The following is a 21,497-nucleotide window of genomic DNA, read 5'->3' as shown; positions in this document are numbered from 1 at the left end:
GTGGGGGGGGTCTTACAGTCTGTTGGCTAGCAGATTGGTTTGAGGGCCGATCCAAAGGGGCAGAGGTGGTGGTGGTGGTTCCTGAGTGTGCACCTTAGGTGGCATTATCCTTTGTGCTGTCTATGTGAAGTCTACACTTCTCGGGTTATTAGACCATTGGGGGTTTGTGGCTACCTTTCTAATTTCTGCTAGCTACTGTGAGAAACCTGAGGGTATTCTAACTCCTACTCCCCTTGCATTCTCTGCGCAGGTGGCCAGGGAAAGGCCACCGCTCTTTGAATCCTGGCCCTGGGGGTGGAGAAGCGAGGAAGGAACAACTGGGTGGAGGGTTCTTGAGATTGGGAGTGGGGTGCCCTTGGGTGAGTCATGGTATCCCACTTTCCCTATTGACGGCCAACCTAACCCTCCCCCAAACTTTATTGGCTATTATAAACCAGCTCCCCTCTTTTCCCCATGTGACACTTGACAATACCGAGACGAGGAAGAGGAGACAGAGTAATGAACACCACACACTCTCATCACTCTAGTACTGGGACGAAGAAGAGGCAACTGAAAGTAATGAACACCACACACTTTCCCCACTTCAGTAGTGGGACGAGCAAGATGCCTAAAGAGAGTTACATGGGTCAGGCATGGCCCTTTAATTGTGTTCAGGCAAGTATCATTGGAGGTCCACACCTGCAGCCTGTCAGAGAGAAGAGCAGCTGGGAGGCCTGTGAGAGAGAAACCAGAAAAGGACCCTGCTTCAAAGGCTGCCACCGTGGTGGGACCGGACAAGTAGCCAGGACGCCAGCAACATTCCCAAGAGGCTTACACAGCATGTAGCCATGGGTCTGTGTAAATTGTTGCAGCCTGGGTGCTTCCGTGAACCGTGCTCGGCAGCAGGAGCTGCAGGCGAGCACTGAGAAGGAGGCATGCTGTCCGCGTCCACAATGCTCCACTCCGGGATCCGGGTGCAGAAGAAGGACTCTGGCATAAATGTGGCATATTTGGGACTATCAACGTTTATTACAAATAGGGAATGATGTTTAGTTTAGATCTTTTGAGGGCGGGAAACCCCTCTTGGTAAAACAAAGCAAGAGAAAACGTGTCGGGATACCTGTGCAAGTTAAACTGTCCACCGTCCTGTGTCAAGAAAACCCTACTTCTGGCCGTGACATTATAAACTAATAAATAAAGCAAGCAGTACTGTGCTGATCCCAGGAAAATGCCTCCCTTCAGTCAAATCTGCACACAATGTCTCCTTGGCGGGCCAGGAGAATGACTGCCTTCTTCTGGCATTCAGTCTCAAACAGTCTGGTGGAATGACTCCCTTCCCTAGGTCAAAAAGTTCCAAATAAAGTTCCAAATAATAGGCCTGGTGGGACGATTCCCTTCCCAAGGTCACAAAGTTCCAAATAATACACAATGTTCCCTTGTTGGGCCAGGAGAATGCCTCCCGTCTCCTGGCTTTCAGTCTTAGTCACAAATTAGCCTGTATGAATGACTCCCTTTCCCAGGCTTGTTGGACCTTCCTCCTGGTTACCAGGAGAATGACTCTCTTCTCCAGGCAGTTATGACACAATCATTTACAACCAGTGGGAATGACTCCCTTCCCATGATTTTACACTTAAAACACCCAACTCTGAGTGTTGTGGCAGTCTGCGACCCTGGTTTCTCTTTTCTTCTTTGGTTTGTCCCACCTGGTCCCCTTCCCAGCCAAGTACTGCCACAAGTAAGAGGACCCATATTGCGCTCTTGGTTTGGGTCCCCTACCCTTGTTTCTCTTGTTCCTTGGTTTGGCCCACTTGGTTTGCTTCCCTGCCAAGTACTGCCACCAGAAAGATGACTTGTATCACTCTCTTGGGTTGGGTCCTTGATCCTTGTTTCTCTTCTTCTTTGGCTTGGCCCACTTGGTGCACTTCCCTGCAAAGTACTGCCAAGACGAAGATAACTTGTATCACTCTCTTGGGTTGGGTCCTTGACCCTTGTTTCTCAACATCTTTGGCTTGGCCCATTTGGTTCACTTCCCTGCCAAGTACTGCCACAAGGAAGATGACTTGTATCACTCTGTTGGGTTGGGTCCTCTACCAGGGTTTCTCTCTCTATGACGCCTTGGCTGCCTCATTTGCCAAGTGCTGACACGAGGAAGATAGCCCTGCTCGTAATCTTAAGAGTTTGTGGCTCCTGCACCTTTCGTCCCCTACCGGTTCCTGCGTTTCTCCCATTAACTTGTCCGCACCTGAGATTCACGGCTGGTTCCTCCTGGGGTCCTTCCCCTTCTCGGAGTGCTGCACGGGCTTCGCCACATCTCAGTTCCTTTCCCTTGGGAGTCCTCCTGCCCCGCCTTTGGAGTGACGGTATGGGCGCTGCTTCTTGCGTTCTTGTCACTGTCTGCCAGCCTCCCGTTACCGTCTGGACGCCGTCAGGTGCAGGAGTCCCATTGTCCTCTTGACTCCGGGAGCAGACTGCTCTCAGCTCCGTCAACACCTTCTCTGCGTCTCTTTTGTGCATCCCAGGCTTCACAGTCTCTCGTTCTGGTTGGTTGCGTCTCCCTTAAAGGCAGTATCTCTTTGGTCGTTATCGGGTAAGCGGGACCACGCCTCTCTGGAAGTCTACACCACTGCAGTTCCTACTTAGTACTGTTCCTCTGTCCCACCTCATCCCAGTACTTAGATTAGCTAGGTAACTGAAGTTTTTCTTTGTCTCAGCACTTTCCAGGACCTTGAGGTAATCTACTTTACAACAGCACATAGGCCTAGTCAATACAAAGAGATTAGCAGAGGAGGAAGAGGTTAGAGTGTGTGGGGGTGTGATGTTCCTATAAGGACTACACCCTAGACGGTCCTCCTTCTCCCAAAAGGGTACTGGGGGATTAGCTCCCCATGACATCCTCCCTCATTATACCACCCAGAGCGGGACAATAAGGTAGCAGGAGAAGTGACGACATCTAATGATTTCTCACAATTCCAAAGTTTTGGCTTGTAGGTGGGACTTACCGAATAGCCAAAACTAAAAATGACGGTCATGTGATATTCAAGATGAGTATAGCTAAACATCTCTTAATTCCCCTCTAATCATATAAATCGTCACTGCTCTTTTTGTCGTTCATGCATTTTGTCATATAGCCCACTCCTCGTAGCTTATTTCTTTACACATAAGAATGAATGCTCTACATTTCAGCCACTCATAATTCAGGACATTACCATAACAGTGCCATATAGGTATCTGTTTGCACAGGGTTGCAGAATATATGGCCTTCCAAGGCAGGAGTTGGTTCGTTAATCCAGAGGAATAGTGTGTCGCTGGTGCCAAGGCTGACCTGCAAGGAAAAAGAAATGCTCCAATTATTACCTTACCGAAATTTTAGAAAAGTGATATTGTGTAGCTGTGCATTGATAGCGTCTGTCAGACAAAAGATTAGCACATATGATTCACTATCATCTCTTTTACACAATACCAATTGTAAACACAGATAACTATTTAGTTTGCATGAAAAGGAATATCCTGGAGTAATAGCATTTAAAGTTAATCACACTTATTTGAACCTGGTTAAAAATGATCTCGTACATTTCAGGATAGGTGGTGCACCCCATCCTTATTGCTATTATCTTCTTCCTTTGTTAGCGGTGTGATGAATCTTGCAGAATCCTCACACAATCCCAGCTTATGTCTTCTCCCAGGTGGCCAGGGAAGGCAGCTGCTACCTGATTCTGACCCTGATGGTGGTATTAGTCGGGTGGATCACATGAGAGGAGAAGGCCCCCAAGGGAATGGGAGAGTGCCGCTAGGAAAGACACAATATTTGTCTTCTTGAGAAGAAGAACATTTCATGGTACCATAATGCTGGTTGTCAGAGTCGGATTTCTCTTCACAAAGATAGCCACATTGAGGGTAGGGAAAACTCTTGTGATTACCAGAGAAACAACATATGTGACTATCAGACTATCAGAAGATTAAAACTCAGATTTATAATAAAGATAATTCCTCTGTAAATCTGAATCAATCAGTAAATCATCTAAAATACTCTCCTAAAGATGCATTCACTAAGCAATATAAATCTCATAAAGTGGAAGTTAATAGTTATGAAGAAAGAAGTAATCAGAACATTGAGGACTTCAACTCCCACAATGCCCTAAGCAATCGGATGACAGAGAGGGACTGTGAGGAGTCAGCAAAGTTAGCAGACAACTTTTTGATGATTGTTCAAAATATGTGATTTTATTAAAATATAAATGATATTAAATGCCTCACTATCCCTACTCTGCTCAGGATTTCCCTGCCCAACAAGAACTGAAGAGAACCACTAACACAGGATGTCTGGCCTTAACATCAAATACACAAAAGAAAATATATATGGCAATTTAGATAACAAACAAGTATATTCACAGTTTCTGGATAACCTTTTAGTAACTTGGGTGAACTCCCTTCCCCAGCATTCAAGATATATTCTGTTTCAATGTTCATCAAAACAAACAAGGACATCCAAGTAGGTAGCAATGTCTCAATTCAGTTCTTGAGGTTTCAGTGTGAAGACAATGTTTAGTTAACCAAAGTTCCAACAACAACAAAGGTCTTCTTCCTGGTGAAATAAAGACTTTCCACTTTCTCAGAATAGCATCAATCTTATTCCAAGCCAGGGTGCTTTTCCACCACTTTCAGTTTATCCAAGAAGACTTGACACAGTTCAAAGAAATGCATCTTCTATAAATGTTAGTGAAACAGCAGTCTTAGTTAACAGTTATTGCATCTCTGTTCAAGGTTAGGATTCACAATAGGTATATCTGTCAGGATGACTTCACAGTGCTACTGCTTCTACTTCAACAACTTCACTTCTACTAGAGGTTACAATGAGGGCATTCTCCTTTGTCTCATAGCATTCATAGCATTCTACTTCACACCTGCCATTGAAGTCTTGCATCCACTGACAATTCAGATATACCACCACAGCTTCAGTATTTAGTTTTTCTACCACAGCTTCAGTACTTTGTGACTCAAGACCGGTTGTGACAAGATTCACTTTAACGTACTTCAACCCCTTCAAATAGGCAAGGCACTCTTTCTCTGAATATCTCTCTTCAAAAGGGGCAGCCTCTTTGCCTTTCCTCTCTGTCTGCCACAATAACAACGCAAGTTTGCCTCTATGTCCCACTTCTCTCTTTCTCTCACAGTCTTTGGCAATACAGGTTGTGTCAACTTCAAAAACTCTTTATAGGCAGCAGGTTTCCATTCACCAAGTTTGCCCTTGCCTCTCTGCCAACTGTTAGTCAAAGTAATTACCCAGAAGCCTTGGTGCCACTCTCTTAGCTTCAGGTAATGCTTGCACACTTGTATATTAGGCAAGGTTGAACTTCTATTGGGCTCACAGTATTGGTTGAATTGCTTTCTGGCTTTGAGTAAAGCTGCTTTCAGTTTTCATAGAGGAATACTCTTGGCTTGGGAAATGCTTGCTCTCTCTTCAACTGCAGATGCAATGTTTAACCACTTAACTTTTATTATGAGTAATGATTGTTCATGTGAAAGAAGAGGTAGAATTCAGACTTCCTTTGAAAAGCACAATTAGGCACACACAACCGCTTCTCAATACATTTTGAAAAGGTTAAACGTCCAACAATGGCCTTTGCAATGTTTCTACTTGAGGGGGCCTTAAATATTCAAAGGTCGCACTCAGGTGAGGGTTATTAGAACCACTAATGAGAGAAACGTAACCACTTATTCATACAGTTTACAGGCTTTAAGGGTTTAACAGTGGTCTTTTGCAGCGTTTGCTCCTCACGCAAATAAATGAGAATTACCAGTGCTACTTTTCCATTGTCCCCTTGTTAAAGACTCAAACCTCTTCCACTTGCTTCTGCATATACAAAAGCAAATATTAAGCTGGATACTATTGCCAGCAGTGCTTGTGCAAGAAATCAGAACGCCAGCCTTCTGTGATCCTCTTCCACGTGTTGCACACCTTCTACTGCTTCTGGCTGCACTTGGGAACCACACCCTTCCTCGCTGAAGGTGTCTCTGGTCCGGCCACTCAATTAAGGAGCCCCTCTCACTTCTGAGATTCACGGCGTAAAGGAGTAAGGAGGATTTTTACCCTGAAAAACCTTGAAGGATATTTCTGTTATTAAGGCTTATTCAGGTTTTATAGTATTTGTATTTGTGCCCAGTGCCACAGGTTTTATGTATGGTTCAGTAATCTCATAATGGCAGTGACCAATTACCTGTTTTGTCAATCTTGAGAGGTTTTCAATTTCAAAGGACAAATAATGAGTCTCATCCCATGGGATCTCCTCATCACCCTGTGCCCTGTCTCCTCCCATGTGTTCCTCCTGCAGTACACCACTCCCAAGATCAAGATCAGGAATGTGTCTGCCTTTCCCTGGCCACCTGGGAGGAGACTTTAGGCAGGGTTTCAATGAGGGATCCGTAGGATTCTTCACAGGACTCAGAGGCACTAAACTGCAGTGTGCAGTCTAGTGGTTATAATGACCCTCACCTGAGTGGACCTATGAATATTTAAGGCCCGCTAAGGTGCAGGACATTAGAACAAGAGCGTGGAGTTGCAGAAACCACCCGTTGCAGTTGTCGTGGAAGAAGGAAGCCGCCGCTCTGTGTAAAGCGATTGAAGGTCCTGGGAGGGTCTCCCAGGTTAATAACCTGAATTGCAGAGGTCGCGCAGCGGGAAGCAACATTGTGGCAAGCATTCTCCCTGGAGAGTGAGGCTCTCCTGTTTGCATGTAGTGTCCTGGTTGCTGGTGAGCACCAGCTTACACTAGGTGCAAGGGATACTCCTTTCCTGTTCAGCATTGGCCGCAGGAATCCAGAAGCAGTATGCCGGGCAGACGGAAGCAAAAGAATAATCTGTGTCAGCAGATCGCACAGATGTGTACGCAGAAGCCAGTGAGTATATCATTGGCAGGTAATCCTGGTACACTCCATACATGACCGCTAAACAGTGGCAGTTATTTTGAATACCGAGCTGATAGAAAGAAGGCATTTTGGCAAAATAAGAACTTGGTAACGAAGCAGGAACAGAAAGAGCTTAATCACTGTTATAAAAGCTAACCCCATTGACAAAATAAAGAAGGGGCAAAACTGAATCAAGCCAATGACAACCATCAATGCCCAAGTAAAGAGGGGGCAATACCTCAGAGCATGTGTTATTTTATGTTATGTTATGTTAACAGTTCTTGTAAAGCGCACGGTCGCCCAAAGGCATCATGGCGCTAGAAGAGATAGAGACAGCCTCAAGAAGATTAAAAATAAGTAGATTTTGACCCGCCTTCTGAACTCTAAATAGTTAGGGGTTTTGTTGATGGCGAGTGGGAGATTATTCAACAGAACTGCTGCAGCAATAGAGAATGCCCGGCCACCAACCTGATCTCTGATGTGCTTTTGCACAACAAGTTGTTCAGAAGTGGCTGAGTGAAGGTTACGGGTGGGATGATGGCGCATAAACTTGGCTTGGAGGTACTCTGCTCCCTGACCATGGAGGGCACAGTGTACAATACACAACGCCTTGAATTCTACCCGTTGGGCCACCGGAAGCCAATGCAGGGTCCGTAACACAGGGGAGATGTGAGCTCCAAAAGGAGTGCCCATAGCAAACCTAACGGCCAAGTTCTACAGCCGCTGCAGCCGTTTGATCAAGCCCTTGGGTTGAGCTAGATACAGGGAGTTGCAATAGTCTATTTGTGATAGAAGCATGGCTGCTACCACTGGATGCAATGGGGCTGGAATCCGAGGTAGTACTCTCCTCAGAATTTTCAGCTGAAAATGGCCAGCCAGACAGACCGCAGAAACTTGTTGGTCCATAGAAATAGATGCAGATAACACCACACCCAAGTTTCTGACTTTCTTACCCAGGATATTACACTTCAGACTTCCCCGCCGGCATCCTTGCAGAATACAACTTCTTTACAGGCTCCTCTATGGTCCAGGTACAAGCTACCATGGCGTCTGTACAAACGTCGACGCACTCCAGGTCACCTGACACGCCTTGTGCGTGGAAGACGTACAGCAAGCCACGCCCCTCTTATGACTATAAAACCACCGTCTTCCAAGGGGCTCGTTGCTGCTAATTAGCGTTACCAGCTACACGCGGTTTCATCCGTTTCCTCTTCGTGTCTCCCTACACGAATCCTTATCTGAACTCCTGGTTTTGACCTTTTGCCTGAAATTTGGATTGCTTCGTCTTCTCCCTTGTTCTTGTGTGATCGTCTGGTTATTGGACTCGGAATGCTACTCATCTGTGTTTTGCGGTTCTTCCCTGGTTGCCGCTCTGCACACCAATTTTGCTGTCTACATTCGGATCATCTCAACAACTACTCAACTATACCAGTGTACTCAGGTACATATCTATTGTCTTCCATTAACATTGTCTTCTGTTGGATTCTGGGACATTGAGTGACTTTCCTGTGAGATTGCTTTTCAGTGCATATGAACGCTTTCCTGAACTGCACCACCCCGACCCTAGTGCATCCCTCGTGCCGTTCGGGGTTACTTACCTATACTAACTTCCCTGTTTGTTATTTTCTCCTGTCGTCTTCAGAATCCTGGACTCCTCTTACTTCATTTATCTTTACTCAGGTCAGTTGTTATCAATTCTATAGCTAAAGTGGGAACCGATACTGATTTAGATTTATTCCACTCATTCGTGTTATTCTTTGTAGATTATCCCGGGGAAACGCAACTCCACTCCAATATCCATATAGGTAGTTGTCCAATTACTGTTCTAATCACTTGTTATACATCAACACATCAACACTGTCTAATATCTTGGTATTCTTTTGCAGCATTGGTATTGGCGGTGTGTGTTCTCCCCGCTCTTTTACTCATTGACACCTCTGTCTGTTCTAACTAAAACAGCAGAGAGGTACATTGTGGAAAAGAGCCCCTCTTTGAGGAAGCCTGAGTCTGGTACTCAGGGGAGCTGGGATGGAAGGCTGAATTCGGAATTCTATACTACCAACACCTCCAAGGTCGTGTTCTCCGCATCTTTGACCTATTCGGAGTGGTGAGTAACACAGGATCGACAGGAGTCCCAGGGTGGAGGGCCAAAAGGAGGACACCCAGAGTGTGGGATTAGGGGGATAGCCCACCACCATCACATCAGTATTATCACCATTCAAAAGGAGGACACCCAGAGTGTGGGATTAGGGGGATAGCCCACCACCATCACATCAGTATTATCACTATTCAATTTGAGCCTATTGTGGTTCATCCTATTGGTTCATCCAATCTCCAACAGCTGTCAGGCACTCCCGCAGGCACGACAACACTTCAGACTGATCTAGGTCTAATCTGATCAGTATCTGGGTGTCGTCAGCATAGGAGTAGCAACTGATGCCGAAGAAGCGGATTAGACACACAAGGGCCCAAATGTAGATGTTAAACAGTATAGGCAATAGGGAGGAGCCCTGTGGCACTCCACAATTGAGGTGACAAGGAGCAGAAAGAAAAGTGGGCATCAGGAGGGTCTGAGTATGGTCCGCAAGGAACGAGCTGAACCATGCTAGTACCTGCCCTGATATTCCAAATATACCATGTTGCCTAAATAACAAAGGAACATTGTTGCAGGAAGATTATAACTATTGTTGCCAGAATAATGAAACAACAATAGTTAAGCAAGCCACCAACAAGCATTGCCTATGACAAAGAGAAGCAAGTGGAAGAAAGACACTGGGTCTCATTACGAGTCAACCGGTATGGAAATAACGGTGGCGGTAAACCCACCGCCACCGTTGTTTCCATACCAGATGATATTGAGTCCTGCAGGAGGAGGTGTCATTCCAGCCAGGTCTGACCTCGCGGGTTTAACACCAGCCGCCTGCAGGCGGACGTGGAAACACTGGCACCATCACGAGATGGTGCCGGTGTTTCCATGGTCCCCATTCCCATTGAGTCCTATCGGACTCAATGGGGATTTACCGAATTCCGCCTCCGGAATTCCCGGGTCACCGGGGTTGTAATGCCCTGGTAATTCCGGGAATCATGGAGGCAGAATGGTAATACGAGTCCGGCGGTAACCGAGCCGGAAAAACCGGCAGGTTACCGCTGGACTCGTAATGAGGCCCATTGTCAGCAGTTAATTGATGTAAAAGCAGGAAGACAGATGTGGCAGGAGAGAGACCCTCCTGAGAAAGTGTGTTCGGGAGAAGGAGTAGAACCTGCATTGCCTGTGGCAAAACTAAGAGTGGAATAAACAGCACCAATGTGTAACATGTTTTCCCCAATATACGTTGTGAATGTCAATGGTGATGAAAGTTAAAGGCTTATCTAAAAAGGTTGAAATAGACCTCACCACAGAATACTTGTAGTGGAGGTATGAGCCTTTTGTCCTGGCAGGTGAGTATGCCAGGATAGGGACTTTCGAGTGGTAGTCCTGGCAGGTTAGTGGAACAGGGAGTAATCATTGAAGTACTGTATTGTGGTTGAAGGTTATAAGAAGAAGTAGTGGCAATGCCACTAAAGTGTTTGATGAAAGGTTGTGGAATCATCCTGACAAACCTTTAATTTTGATACAGAAGAATTGTGAAAGTATTTTGCTCCTTAACAAGAAGTTGTGCTGAACTCGTTGCTATACGTGGAGAGATAAAGATCTGTTGTCTAACTCAACTGTTGGTTAAAGTCCAAGTGAAAGACTTTTGAAGCAAAAAGAACTTTATGATCAGAACCTGGATCCAAAAAGGAATTTATTTATTTAAACCTTTGAAATAAATTCCTGTTTTCAATCTGAGGAAGGCCAAGGTCACAAGGATATGCAGTTAATAGGTCTTTGTTGAATATAACTGCTATTAATGTTGCATTTTGAATTGCCATTTATTACCTTTATGAATTTGATATATGTGCAAGTGTGAGGGACAAATTCCTTTTATTGGAGTGTTTCCTTTAGTTTACTTTGATAGGCCGGGAAAATCCTCTTTAGGTTAGGGATAGTGAGGCAGTTATCAAACCCTTATTGTTAAATAAAATGGCTTCTTATGAAAATTCTTTACCAAGTTGTCCGCCTCACATTTATGACTCCTCACAACGGATCCCTCCATTCTCCAGATATCTTTCCAGAGCATGGCTCAACGGGTGCATACAGCCGGACCTGTAGCATATCCCCAATTTATAGCAGTCATTTTACATTGAACAGATATGATTGGGGCACTCTGCATCTTTATTAGCCATACTGAAAACCTGACTTAAGGCCTCATTACACCTTGGAGGTAAAGCTAAAACGGGTGCTTTTGCAAAATGCCTTCTATTTTACCACTCTCATTGTTACAGGCATGGAAACAAAGATAAAGTGAACATATAATACCGTTATCAAAAGGGAAAGACAAGCTGTTCCTTTAAATCACGGTTGCTGCAAGGATCAAATTCAAATCCCTCTGCATCATCCACAAGGCTGTCTGGGGCCGGTGACCACATTATCTACAACTCACGAAATACTCTCCCTTCGCACATTTATGTTCCACCGGCAGTAACTCTCTGTGTGTTAAACACTTCACTAAACAGTGAGCTGGTGGTCGATCTCTTTCCTCAGCAGGCTCCCTCAGAGCCCCTCTTCCCTTTCCATGGCAGCCTGCAGAAGGCGACGAGAGAACCCGATCAGCATATCACCACAAGCAATTTATTTTTCCCTTTCATACCTATCCCACTTTCGAATAACTCTACCACACAGCCGTTCGAGGTGGACATGGCACTTTATCCCATTTGTCACCACGTGTGGTCATGGCCAGTAGCCATATTGTCCAGGTTATGACTTTATACCATGACCCGGACAATCTGAATAATGCCCGTGGCCACAGGTTATACCTCAGTCACCAAAGGTATATCACTCTTTTTTGAACTTACATTATGACACTTGTCAAAAAATAAATCACAGTCCCATTTGCAAAACAATGCTTTAAGGTCCTTGCCAATGCTCCTTACATGAGTTTGCTAGAAATCCTCCCATGTTTTATTTTTTCAAAAGTGTCAAAATGTATGTACCTACAATAGTCATATCACTTAGCCCCCACTTAACAAAATCCATTCAGACTTCACACAAACATTCAAGGTTGGGTCTATAATCTTTCTGAAAAATATTGTCCACATTAGTCAAACGGCAACAAAGTTATAAGTCATCTAAAAATGTTGAGACGCCGCCTCTAATTTAGACCCCTCTTGACAAAATCCCACCAAACTGTACAAAAACATTTACATCTAGATCTAAAATCTTTTTTGCAAACATTTATGTAGATTCGTCACATGCATGTCTGCAGAGTGAGTCCGCGGACCAAACCCATATATCACAATTTTTTACCTACTTTAGCGCCATTTTTTAAAAAACTACCAGACGGATTTACATCAAATTTACAAAGCATACTTTCTGGACCAAGCCGCCACTCCTGCTGCAAATTTAGTGAAAATCCTTTCAGTGGTTTGGGCTGTAGACGTGAGCAACATTTCTTTTCCATTGCGTCTATGGAAAAAATGATGCATGTTGGGACTCCCCTACAACTTTGCCCCCACTTGAAGAAACCTCACCAAACTTGCCAGAAATATTCAAACAGGGTCATATACATTATTATAAGTCTGGTAAGTATTCGTCCAGGGGGGGCAAAGTTATAAGCCACCCAAAAAGTGTTCTTCCTATGGGTAGAGCAACTTAACCATAAATACAGGGCCACTACCGCAGGCCCTGTAATATAAATATATATATATGTGTTTACGCAGTGAAAAAACATTGTTAAAGGGATATTATGGTTAAGTTGCACTAAGAACACCTATGCAATTCAGTAAAAAAACTGTTAAAGGGACACCATGGTTACAAGTAAAAGAGAAACCCCCCATAAAATCACCAGTTATGGTAAGCAAAGCAACCATAACTTGCGCCACAACCGTCTGCGGGGTGGGTCCCTTCAGAGGAACCATCTGCAGACTGACGCACAGTCTGCAGACAGTCCTTCTGAAGGTACCCACCTATTACTTTTAGTCATTCTCAATCTGGCAGACCAGGAGAGAGCATTTTTTGAGAGATACTTCCAGGAAACTTTCAGGAATTTAAGAATGGCATTTGCTTTGGCAATCCCACCTTCCCAGGGGACACCACAAACACCACCATCAACATGTAGAGGACCTGGACAGGGGAACGGGTGCAATGATGCAGAGGAGAATGACGAGGAACAGGAAGATGAGGTAGAGGAAGTTCCTATCCCCAGCACCCAGAGAGAGTCATGGATGTGGCTGTTCTTTAAGACCGTTGGGGTGTACCAAAAGCTTGGGCTGCCAGGGTTGAATGCATTGTGTGCAAGGTCTTACTCAGTCGTTGACAACCTGGGCAGTAATCTTTTGGGACCACCTCCATGCGATGCCACATTCGCTCCAACCACCCTGGTGCACTAAGGAAGGCTATTCCTTTCTTGGGGAGAAGTAGGTTATCTTCCTCTACCCCATCACCCCCAACTGCTCCCCTACCCCACAGGCTACTCCTGTGGGGCAGAGTGTCCCATCGGCTGCTTCACAGGCCATACATATACTCTGTTTGTACAGTGACACACCGCTGTGCAGGGGGGAACAGTTTCGGAGTACTTGCGAGGCCATGGTCAAGGAGCACCAGAAACACTGCCACCTACCTTAGATTTAAGGCACGCCCAACATCTTCTCCTGTACACCTGCCCCTACGTATCTGTGGTTGGTGTCCCTTGCCTCCCCACCTTACACCTTTTTCCCTTTGCTAAAAAAAAATCCCCCAAAAATATAAAAGCCAGAAAGTTTTGGAGCCACCTTGCACAATTAAAAAATCCACAAAATAAAACCAAATTAAAGGTCCTTTTGCAGTTTGCATAGTTCGCGGACAGTATAAAGGTCTGCAGACACCTGGAAAATTCTGGCCGTGGGGTGGGGGGACTAAAATCAATTCATTTGTTTTTAGTTCAAAAATGGGGCGGGCTAGGATTATGTACTGAACGCATAAATGTTCTACTGAAATTAATTATATTTTCTAACTTTCACAAAAACTGCTTCTAATGTGTTTTCTGTTTTTCTTTTTCATTTACTACAACTATTAAATAAATACTTCACAACATATTTCACCAGTTCACAAAAACTGAATGCATTTTGGATATTCAAAAACAAAATCTGATTTCTGACATCAGTCAAATGAATTGCATCGCCTCGAAAAATATTTACACCAACCAATTTGATATTTGCGTTCTCAAAAGAAGCCAATCCTAAACCAAATCCTAAACCAAATAAAAAAGCACATGCATCTTAATTGACATGCTTTCTAGCTTCTTCCATTTCAGAACAAAACACGTTTGGACGTCGCCATATTTGACTGATGGATTCCTGAAAAAATAATCTTTGCAGCTGGAAATTGTTCCAGTGGGCTTTTCAACATGTCCTTCATGGCAAACTGCAAAGATCCTCCAGGCACATAGCCCAAACTGTCGTCTCCACAATGCACAATAATATCTGGATGTTTAAAGTGAGCCATACACTCACAGAATGGTAATAAAGTTGCCCACTTTAATCCACAATCTGCATATCATGAAACCTCCACTTCTTCCAATCCAGTAGTAGCAGAGATGCCACGACATTCAGTATAAACCTTCAATGAATGGATCCAAGAATCTCCCAACATCCACACACACTGATTCTTAATAGCCATAGCCATCTTCACTATACACAAGAAAGAAAACACTTGCTATCCTGTACTCCTGTACCCTTAAACTCATCCTCCTCCTCCACAACCACAAAACCAGACTGACTAGTCCCCCACAACCTCGAAACCTGATTTGCTAGTCCATCCACAACCACAAAACCTGATTGGCTAGTCCCCTGATGTCCTCTTTCCATAACAGGCATCCTTAAAAGACCCGGATGGCTCGTGCGGGTCCGCGAACTACTGCGGTATCCGCAGACACAGTAGCACCGGCACAGCTTTTTTTTACCTCCCTATCAACTGTTTCCCACTCCGCACCCTTTGAAGACCTCTTTCGGCCACAAAATAACCCCAAATGCAATTTCCAGACTTTTTTTCGACCGCGCTGTCTGCGGACAACGTCGTGTTCTTTGGATCCAATATGGTGACTGTTTAAAAAAATATCCAATCACCGGGCACGTACAATGTTACAATGCGTACTGTTAAAATCCAAGATTGTTAGAATACGCCATTGGGTATCTACCCACATTAAAAACACCCTTCACTGTAATACACTTCAATATGCCATCACAGTTATTCTTATTGCAAAACTTCTTGTAAAGTCCAATATAGTTACAATACGCCAACAGGTATCAAACTACTTTAAACATTCCATTAATTACAACACACTTCAAACAAACATACTACCACGCTTACACTCACATAATTACAGTAGTGTTTTTTTTTAAATCCTCTATGGGTTCTTTTTCAACAAATGGCCAAATGATTATTTCATGTCAATACAACAACAGTGTATCACACACTGTTGTGCCAAACATAGTACATACAATGTACTATTCATGAGGGTCAGAAAAATGTCAATCTAATGTAAAATTGTATGCAATTAAAGCTTTTAAACTATCCTGCTTAACAGAAAAAGGAGTCTGGGACTCCAGCTGTATTACTGTATGCACTAAGTAATCATACAAAAGTTTTCCGAACCTGCTTATCCTCCCCCGAGCCATGGCTTTCCTCTTCCTCCTTACCTGAGTTACTTGACTCAGAGCTGTTCTGGACTAGGTGTCGTCAGGAAAGGTAGTTCTCTTCTTTATTGTGAGGAATGGATCTGCCTCAGGAAGAAGCCATAGTGGCTGCCTGTGAGCTGCAGCCCTGTGGCCCCTTTCCCGGAACAGGCCTGTGATGAAGAAAAAGGCGGAAAGGCAGGAAAAACCCAGTTGGCGTGGCAGATGCGTGATTCCGGGTAGGCAGTTATACAGATAGTCTTGTAAGGAGAGCCCGGCAGGTTGAGAAGCCGGTCAGGGGAAATGACAGAGAGAAAGGGAGAGAAGATAGAGAAGGACCCAAAGCGGGAGCTTCCAAGGAAGAAGAAAAGGTTCCATGTGTTAATATCCCCGCCAAAATATTGTGATACAAAGATATCGCCATATTTTTGTGGTGATATTGACCCACGAACCCTGCGGGGGACACCCCTGCAACCCCTGCATTATTTTAAAATGTGCGGAGGACACCCCAGCAACCCCCGCTCCCACAAATGATCCCCCCCAAAAATATCGCCTATGGCGTGACAAACGGCCATATGTACAGCAATATTTTTGGTGGGGATATTTTGTAGGGATACTGAAGAAACGGGAAGAAGGGTGGAAGGAGAACAAAGTGGGAGGCGAGACCGCGGAGGAAAGAAAAGGCCGGCAGGGCCAGAAAAGGGAGGGAAAACACAGACATTCTGGTGCGGAGCGAAAGCAGGAATAGCGTGTTAACCTAAAGAGGTGAAAAGACCTAGCGGTTGCAACGCACCATCCTCTGGGAGTACCTGGAATAAGTACCTCCCAGCGGCGGCCATGGCAGATAAAAAATAGACCGCTACTACCCAGCATAGCGAAACGTGAAGGAGCAATCAAGTGCGGCGCATGTGCCACTTGTGCCACAGGCGTCATTAGCCCGGGCGCATGACAAAAAGTATTATCCTATTTGTTATCTTCATAAAGAAACGGTACAATCATAAATACCATATACACTTCAATTATATCATTCCAACCTATTACAAATACTGTATACTCCTCCTACAGTACCTATAATTACTATACACATATTACTATCGTATGTGTGGGCAGTGGCCAGATCAACCACCAAAAGTACATACAATACATCTTCAAATAAGACCCACTCAGAACCCCCTGCAATCCAAATGATGTCCACAGACAGCAAAACTGACTGCAGACTGCTTCTTATCAACTTTATTCCACTCCCCAACCCTTTTGAGGCCCTCTTTCAGCCGCCAATTAACCGCATGCGTTTTCCGGACTTTGAGCTCACTGCAGTGTCCACGGTCAGCAGCAGCTGTCCGCAGATCCAACATGGCGACCGTGTTAAAAATGATGATGCACCTCACGTTTTTCACCATCCAATCAGCATGCGTTTTGTGGTGTCCGTGGCCATCGAGCCACCCCCTGATTGGTCCAGGAGTGTCTACGAACGCCGAATAAGAAAATGAGTCTGCAGTCTGGTCTCATATCACTAATTTCTTTGTACCTACTTTTTGAGCATTTATTTAAAAACTGGATGGATTTACACCAAATTTACAAAAGCACACTTTTGGGACCAAGCCGCCAATCCTAGCGCAAGTTTGGTGAAAATCTGTCCAGCGGTTTCGTCTGTATGTGCAAGCAAACATTTGTTCCCATTGTGTCTATGAAGATTTCACACATTTTAGGCCCCCCCTATAACTTTGCCCCCCTGCATGAAACCACACCACACTTTGCAGCATCATTCCGAGGGGGCCATATACTTTTTTGCAAAGTTTGGTGAGGATTTGTCCAGGGGGAGGGAGGTAAGTTATAAGCAACCCAAAAAGTTCTCTTTCTATGGGTTGAGCAACTCAACCATAACTACAGGCCTGCTACCGTAGGTCCTGTAACAGGGAAGATAAACGCATGGCAGAAATGTCCTCAGAGAGTCAGTATCTTCTTCTACAGATTTTGAATGGGAACATTGAAAGGGAATGAAAAATTGGGGATCTGATGCCCACCCTCTCATCAGCTTTTTCATTCAATACATAAAAAAGTCTGAATGGACCTTTTTGTGCATTACAAAATGCCCTGTTGTGGTGTGAACCACTACTGTACATTATAAAAATGAAAGGTGTAAATGTACAGAAAAAGGAAAACAAACAAATACCAAGTGGATTTTCTAGAATAGCACCGGCGGTATGCCAGGAAATGTACTTTCATTGTGTCTGCACAAGTTGTAATGCTGTAATTGGGTTAGACAACTCAGCACCGCCAATGGTGGTAATCTATTTTCCTCACAAGGATTTCGTGGAGGAAATACCTCTGCAGCTGTAATAAGGCCTTTGAGGACTGCTAGCGGGTGCACATTCTACAGTATTACTTATAGTCAGGCACTGCAGTTGTAAGGTACTTTCAACATTCTACTTATGGAGATTGCACTATATACTGAATGGTAACAGCACTTGCCCGTGTCAAATTGAAGAAAACAGTCCATGAAATGGTTGCTGCCAAAGCAAATCTTGCTCCACTTGTCCAGCGCGGCGCTCCTACCCAGAGCACATGCGCAGAGCTTGAAGTGAATTCACACTGGCAGATGTCTTATAGAGGCTCAGTCCAGCAGATGCAGGAGACCAGCATTAAACAAATAGACACTACTGACAAAGTGAATAGAACTAGTAAATGAAATCTACACCGGTAAATCCGCCCCAGAGAACCGAGCCCATGGGGAGGAGAGAAGGCACTATAAAAGAGTTCAAGCGTGTTTGGAGAAAGAGCATATGCGAGATTTGAGGCTATTGGAGGAAGGGTAGGCTGCAGATAGAGAGGAGAAGAAGGTGACAGGAGGAGCACAAGAGGTGGTGGGGGATGCAGAGAAGGTGGTTGTGTATGGAGGGGTAGTAGAAAAGAGGTCTGGAAGAGAGACGTCAGTAACAGGGAAGATCACAGAGCAGGGAACACATTTCCCAGGAAGACAGGATATGAGAGTGGGTTAGGGGATGATACAGGCATAGACGTTTCCCAGCTCAGAGTAGAAGCGAGGAGACTGTCTGTCTTCCCTCTGTTCCCCTCCCTTGCCTCGTTGCGCCTTGAAAAACTTGTGTATAGGTGTGTTATAAATGCCATATCATACCATATCATACCTAAGTGAAGACCCCTTAGGTATGAGCTGAAGTCGGAGTGACAGACAACATAGTAAGAGTCGACTAGAAGCCCCCAGGATCAGTACTCTAGGCCTGGGGAAGATCAGGGCCACAGCAAGCATCCTCCAGTGCCTGTGTCCAACTTTCACTGCAGACCCAGCATCCACCCTCTTGAAAATCATGCTGCCCATGTCCTGGCCGGCAAGCAGTTAGGAACCTTGTGACAAATCTGACTAAGGTTACTATGTATTTTATCTGTCTACAACAACACTGCCAGAACCAGCAGACCTGGAGGATGGCAGATAGGCCCAGAAACCCACAACCCTACAGCTAGAGTGATCCGTGTGGCAGAACTGGTTGCTGTCCCAACATATGGATTGACACTGGGGCGAGACACAAAAAAGTATTTGAAAGACTGGTCTTCTGGCTACTGTTTTGGAAAATGTTTGCTTACAACATTCACGATTCCATGTAAAAAGATAAGAGATTGGAAAAATAAATGGAGGAGGCTTGTGGTGGGAGTGGGAGGAAAATGATATCCCACTTTAGTCCAGTTTTCCTTATGATATCTAATCTTCCATATCCCATTAAAGCCTTTGAATGTGCAACAGTGCATCAAGACAGTGGATTGGGAAATGGCCCGTTCTGAGGATGGTGTGTTCCAGTTGGTACTTAGTTTGGTGAGTAGGAAATTCACTGATGTTGGAGATTAAAAAGTTAAGGATTATAGGAAAGTGAATAATGAGCTCTGTGTGAGGGAAAATTATTTGTGTAGAGGGCATAGGTTGGTAGTTCCGGAGAAGAGGAGTGCAGTAATGGAATTGGTGCATTGCGGCCATTTGGGCCTAGCAAGGACCAAAGGTTTGATAAGGTCTGATTTCTGGTGGCCTGGAGTTTGCAAGGATGTAGAGGAGCAAGTTAAAAATTGTTCAGACTGTGTGGATGGGGACAAAGATCTCAAGGTACACAAATCCCCTATGATAGTAAAGGATAGCCCGAAGGTAACCTGGGACAAGATTGTATTGGATGTGTTGGGACCTTTCAACATTAGAGGTTCCAGATATACTTATCTGTTGGTGGTGATGGACCTCTTATCGAAGTGGCCGGAGGTTTGTGTGTTGAGAGATGTGTCCAGCGGTAGCATTATACGGTTCTTAGGACCAATATTTTGAAGGCAAGGTTTCCCTCGCAGATGCCTTTCGGAAAATGGAGCTCAGTTGGTTTCAAGGGAATTCAAGATGTTTTTGGAAAGGTATGGCATATAACAGGTCACAACTGCTTTTTATCATCCCCAAGCAAATGGGTGCGCTGAGAGGTTTAACCAAACTTTAATGGATGTTATCAGGATTGCTGTGGTTACTGGTGGACATTTCAGTATAGTCTTGCTCCGCATGCAGTAACAGTTGTGGTCCATTTGAATTTCTGCGGGCAAGGAAACCCAATACCCATTTGTGCCCGGGTTGGATGGGAAGGTCGAAATGTGAAAGGTTGGATGTGGAAGGGGTGAGAGAAAAGTTGCTGGTCAGTGGGCACTAGTCCAAGTTAAGATATGACAAAATAAAGTGTTGCAAAAGCTTCACAGTGAACCCAGGAGATGCAATCAAGGTAAAGTTGCTGGTGAAGGTAAGGAATGGCAACTCAGCATTTTCTCAGTCCAAGGAAGTTGTTAAGGATCTGGGTTCTTCCATTCTGGTCAAGTGCGGAGGATTTTGGAACAAGGAGAGAGTCGCTGTGTTGCGCAGGAATGAGGTGTCTGTGAGAGAGTAGAAGGAAGGAGGGGAGTTAGGAGTGCTCATTGCTCTGTTGGAGTTCATCAGCATGGGTGTGTGCACATGTCATCTTATTGAGCATACATGCATGTCATTCATCCCTGTATCCATTCTATGGTTTCTCATTACTTGTATATAGGTTATAGTTGTTATTGTTGTGTGTGGTTGATTGTGTTGCCTCATGGAACTTGGAGTCTGGCTCACCATCAATGGTTCTAAATTCCAGGTCGGTCAGTTGGAGGGGATGCAGCTGGCTGGAGGTGGCTATTTAGTGACTTGTTCAACCTTGTGTGTAATGATAAAGGTGACAACTGCATTCCCGCGTTGGATCCATATGAGTGTGATTTCCTGCGTCTTCCACAGCTAACAAAGCCACCCTCTGGAAGACCACAGGCCATCTCTTTCAGCCCCTATGGACATGGGTACAGAGGCTTGAGATAGTTTTGGGACCAAATAAAACCAGATCTAGTCTATCTAACAATGCTCTGCTCCAGCCAATTTCCATCGACTGAGTGATAAAGAACATTTTCTCTAGATATATCGAGAAGTCTGTGCAGTTAGATGGGATGGATCAAGGAACCTCTTCCCCAGATGGTGTCTCAACTGCAGAGGATATGGGACCTGCCACTCTGAAGATGAGCAGAGAAAAACTGGTCAGTGGACATCTAGCTTTACTAGGTCAATTAAATCAGACAACGACCAAAGCTATTTCCTGCCTGTTTAGCTGTTACAAAGATTCTACTGCTGAGAAGACCCTGAATTGTTCTACATGAAAAGCCAAATAAAGGGGATAAAGCCTCTTTGCCCCAATATGTGGCTCCACTGTTGACAGGCAAATTAGAGGTAGCATTCAAGGTGTTCAATACTAATGAACAAATCCAATATGGGACGCTTCAAAACTGCATTCTGGAAAGAATGGGCCAATGGACCAGATGTTTCATGGCTACCAGCTGCTGGAAGTAAGGTTGAG

At 44.7% G+C, this 21,497-nt stretch overlaps 1 protein-coding gene across 4 annotated transcripts in view; it reads right to left on the bottom strand.

Moving 5' to 3' along the window:
• The window catches only part of XYLB (xylulokinase), a 1,749,028-nt gene that overhangs the window by 1,123,677 nt on the left and 603,854 nt on the right, over window positions 1-21,497 (bottom strand). For all 4 annotated transcript variants that reach the window (XM_069647728.1, XM_069647731.1, XM_069647730.1 and 1 more), the window contains one exon: window positions 3,186-3,301. In XM_069647728.1, the coding sequence (XP_069503829.1) occupies window positions 3,186-3,301 (116 nt within the window). The remainder of the gene's footprint in view (window positions 1-3,185; window positions 3,302-21,497) is intronic.

Source organism: Ambystoma mexicanum, chromosome 2q (genome assembly GCF_040938575.1).
Source record: "Ambystoma mexicanum isolate Mex_15411 chromosome 2q, UKY_AmexF1_1, whole genome shotgun sequence".
NCBI lineage: Eukaryota > Metazoa > Chordata > Amphibia > Caudata > Ambystomatidae > Ambystoma > Ambystoma mexicanum.
This window is presented reverse-complemented; position numbering and strand designations above follow the sequence as displayed.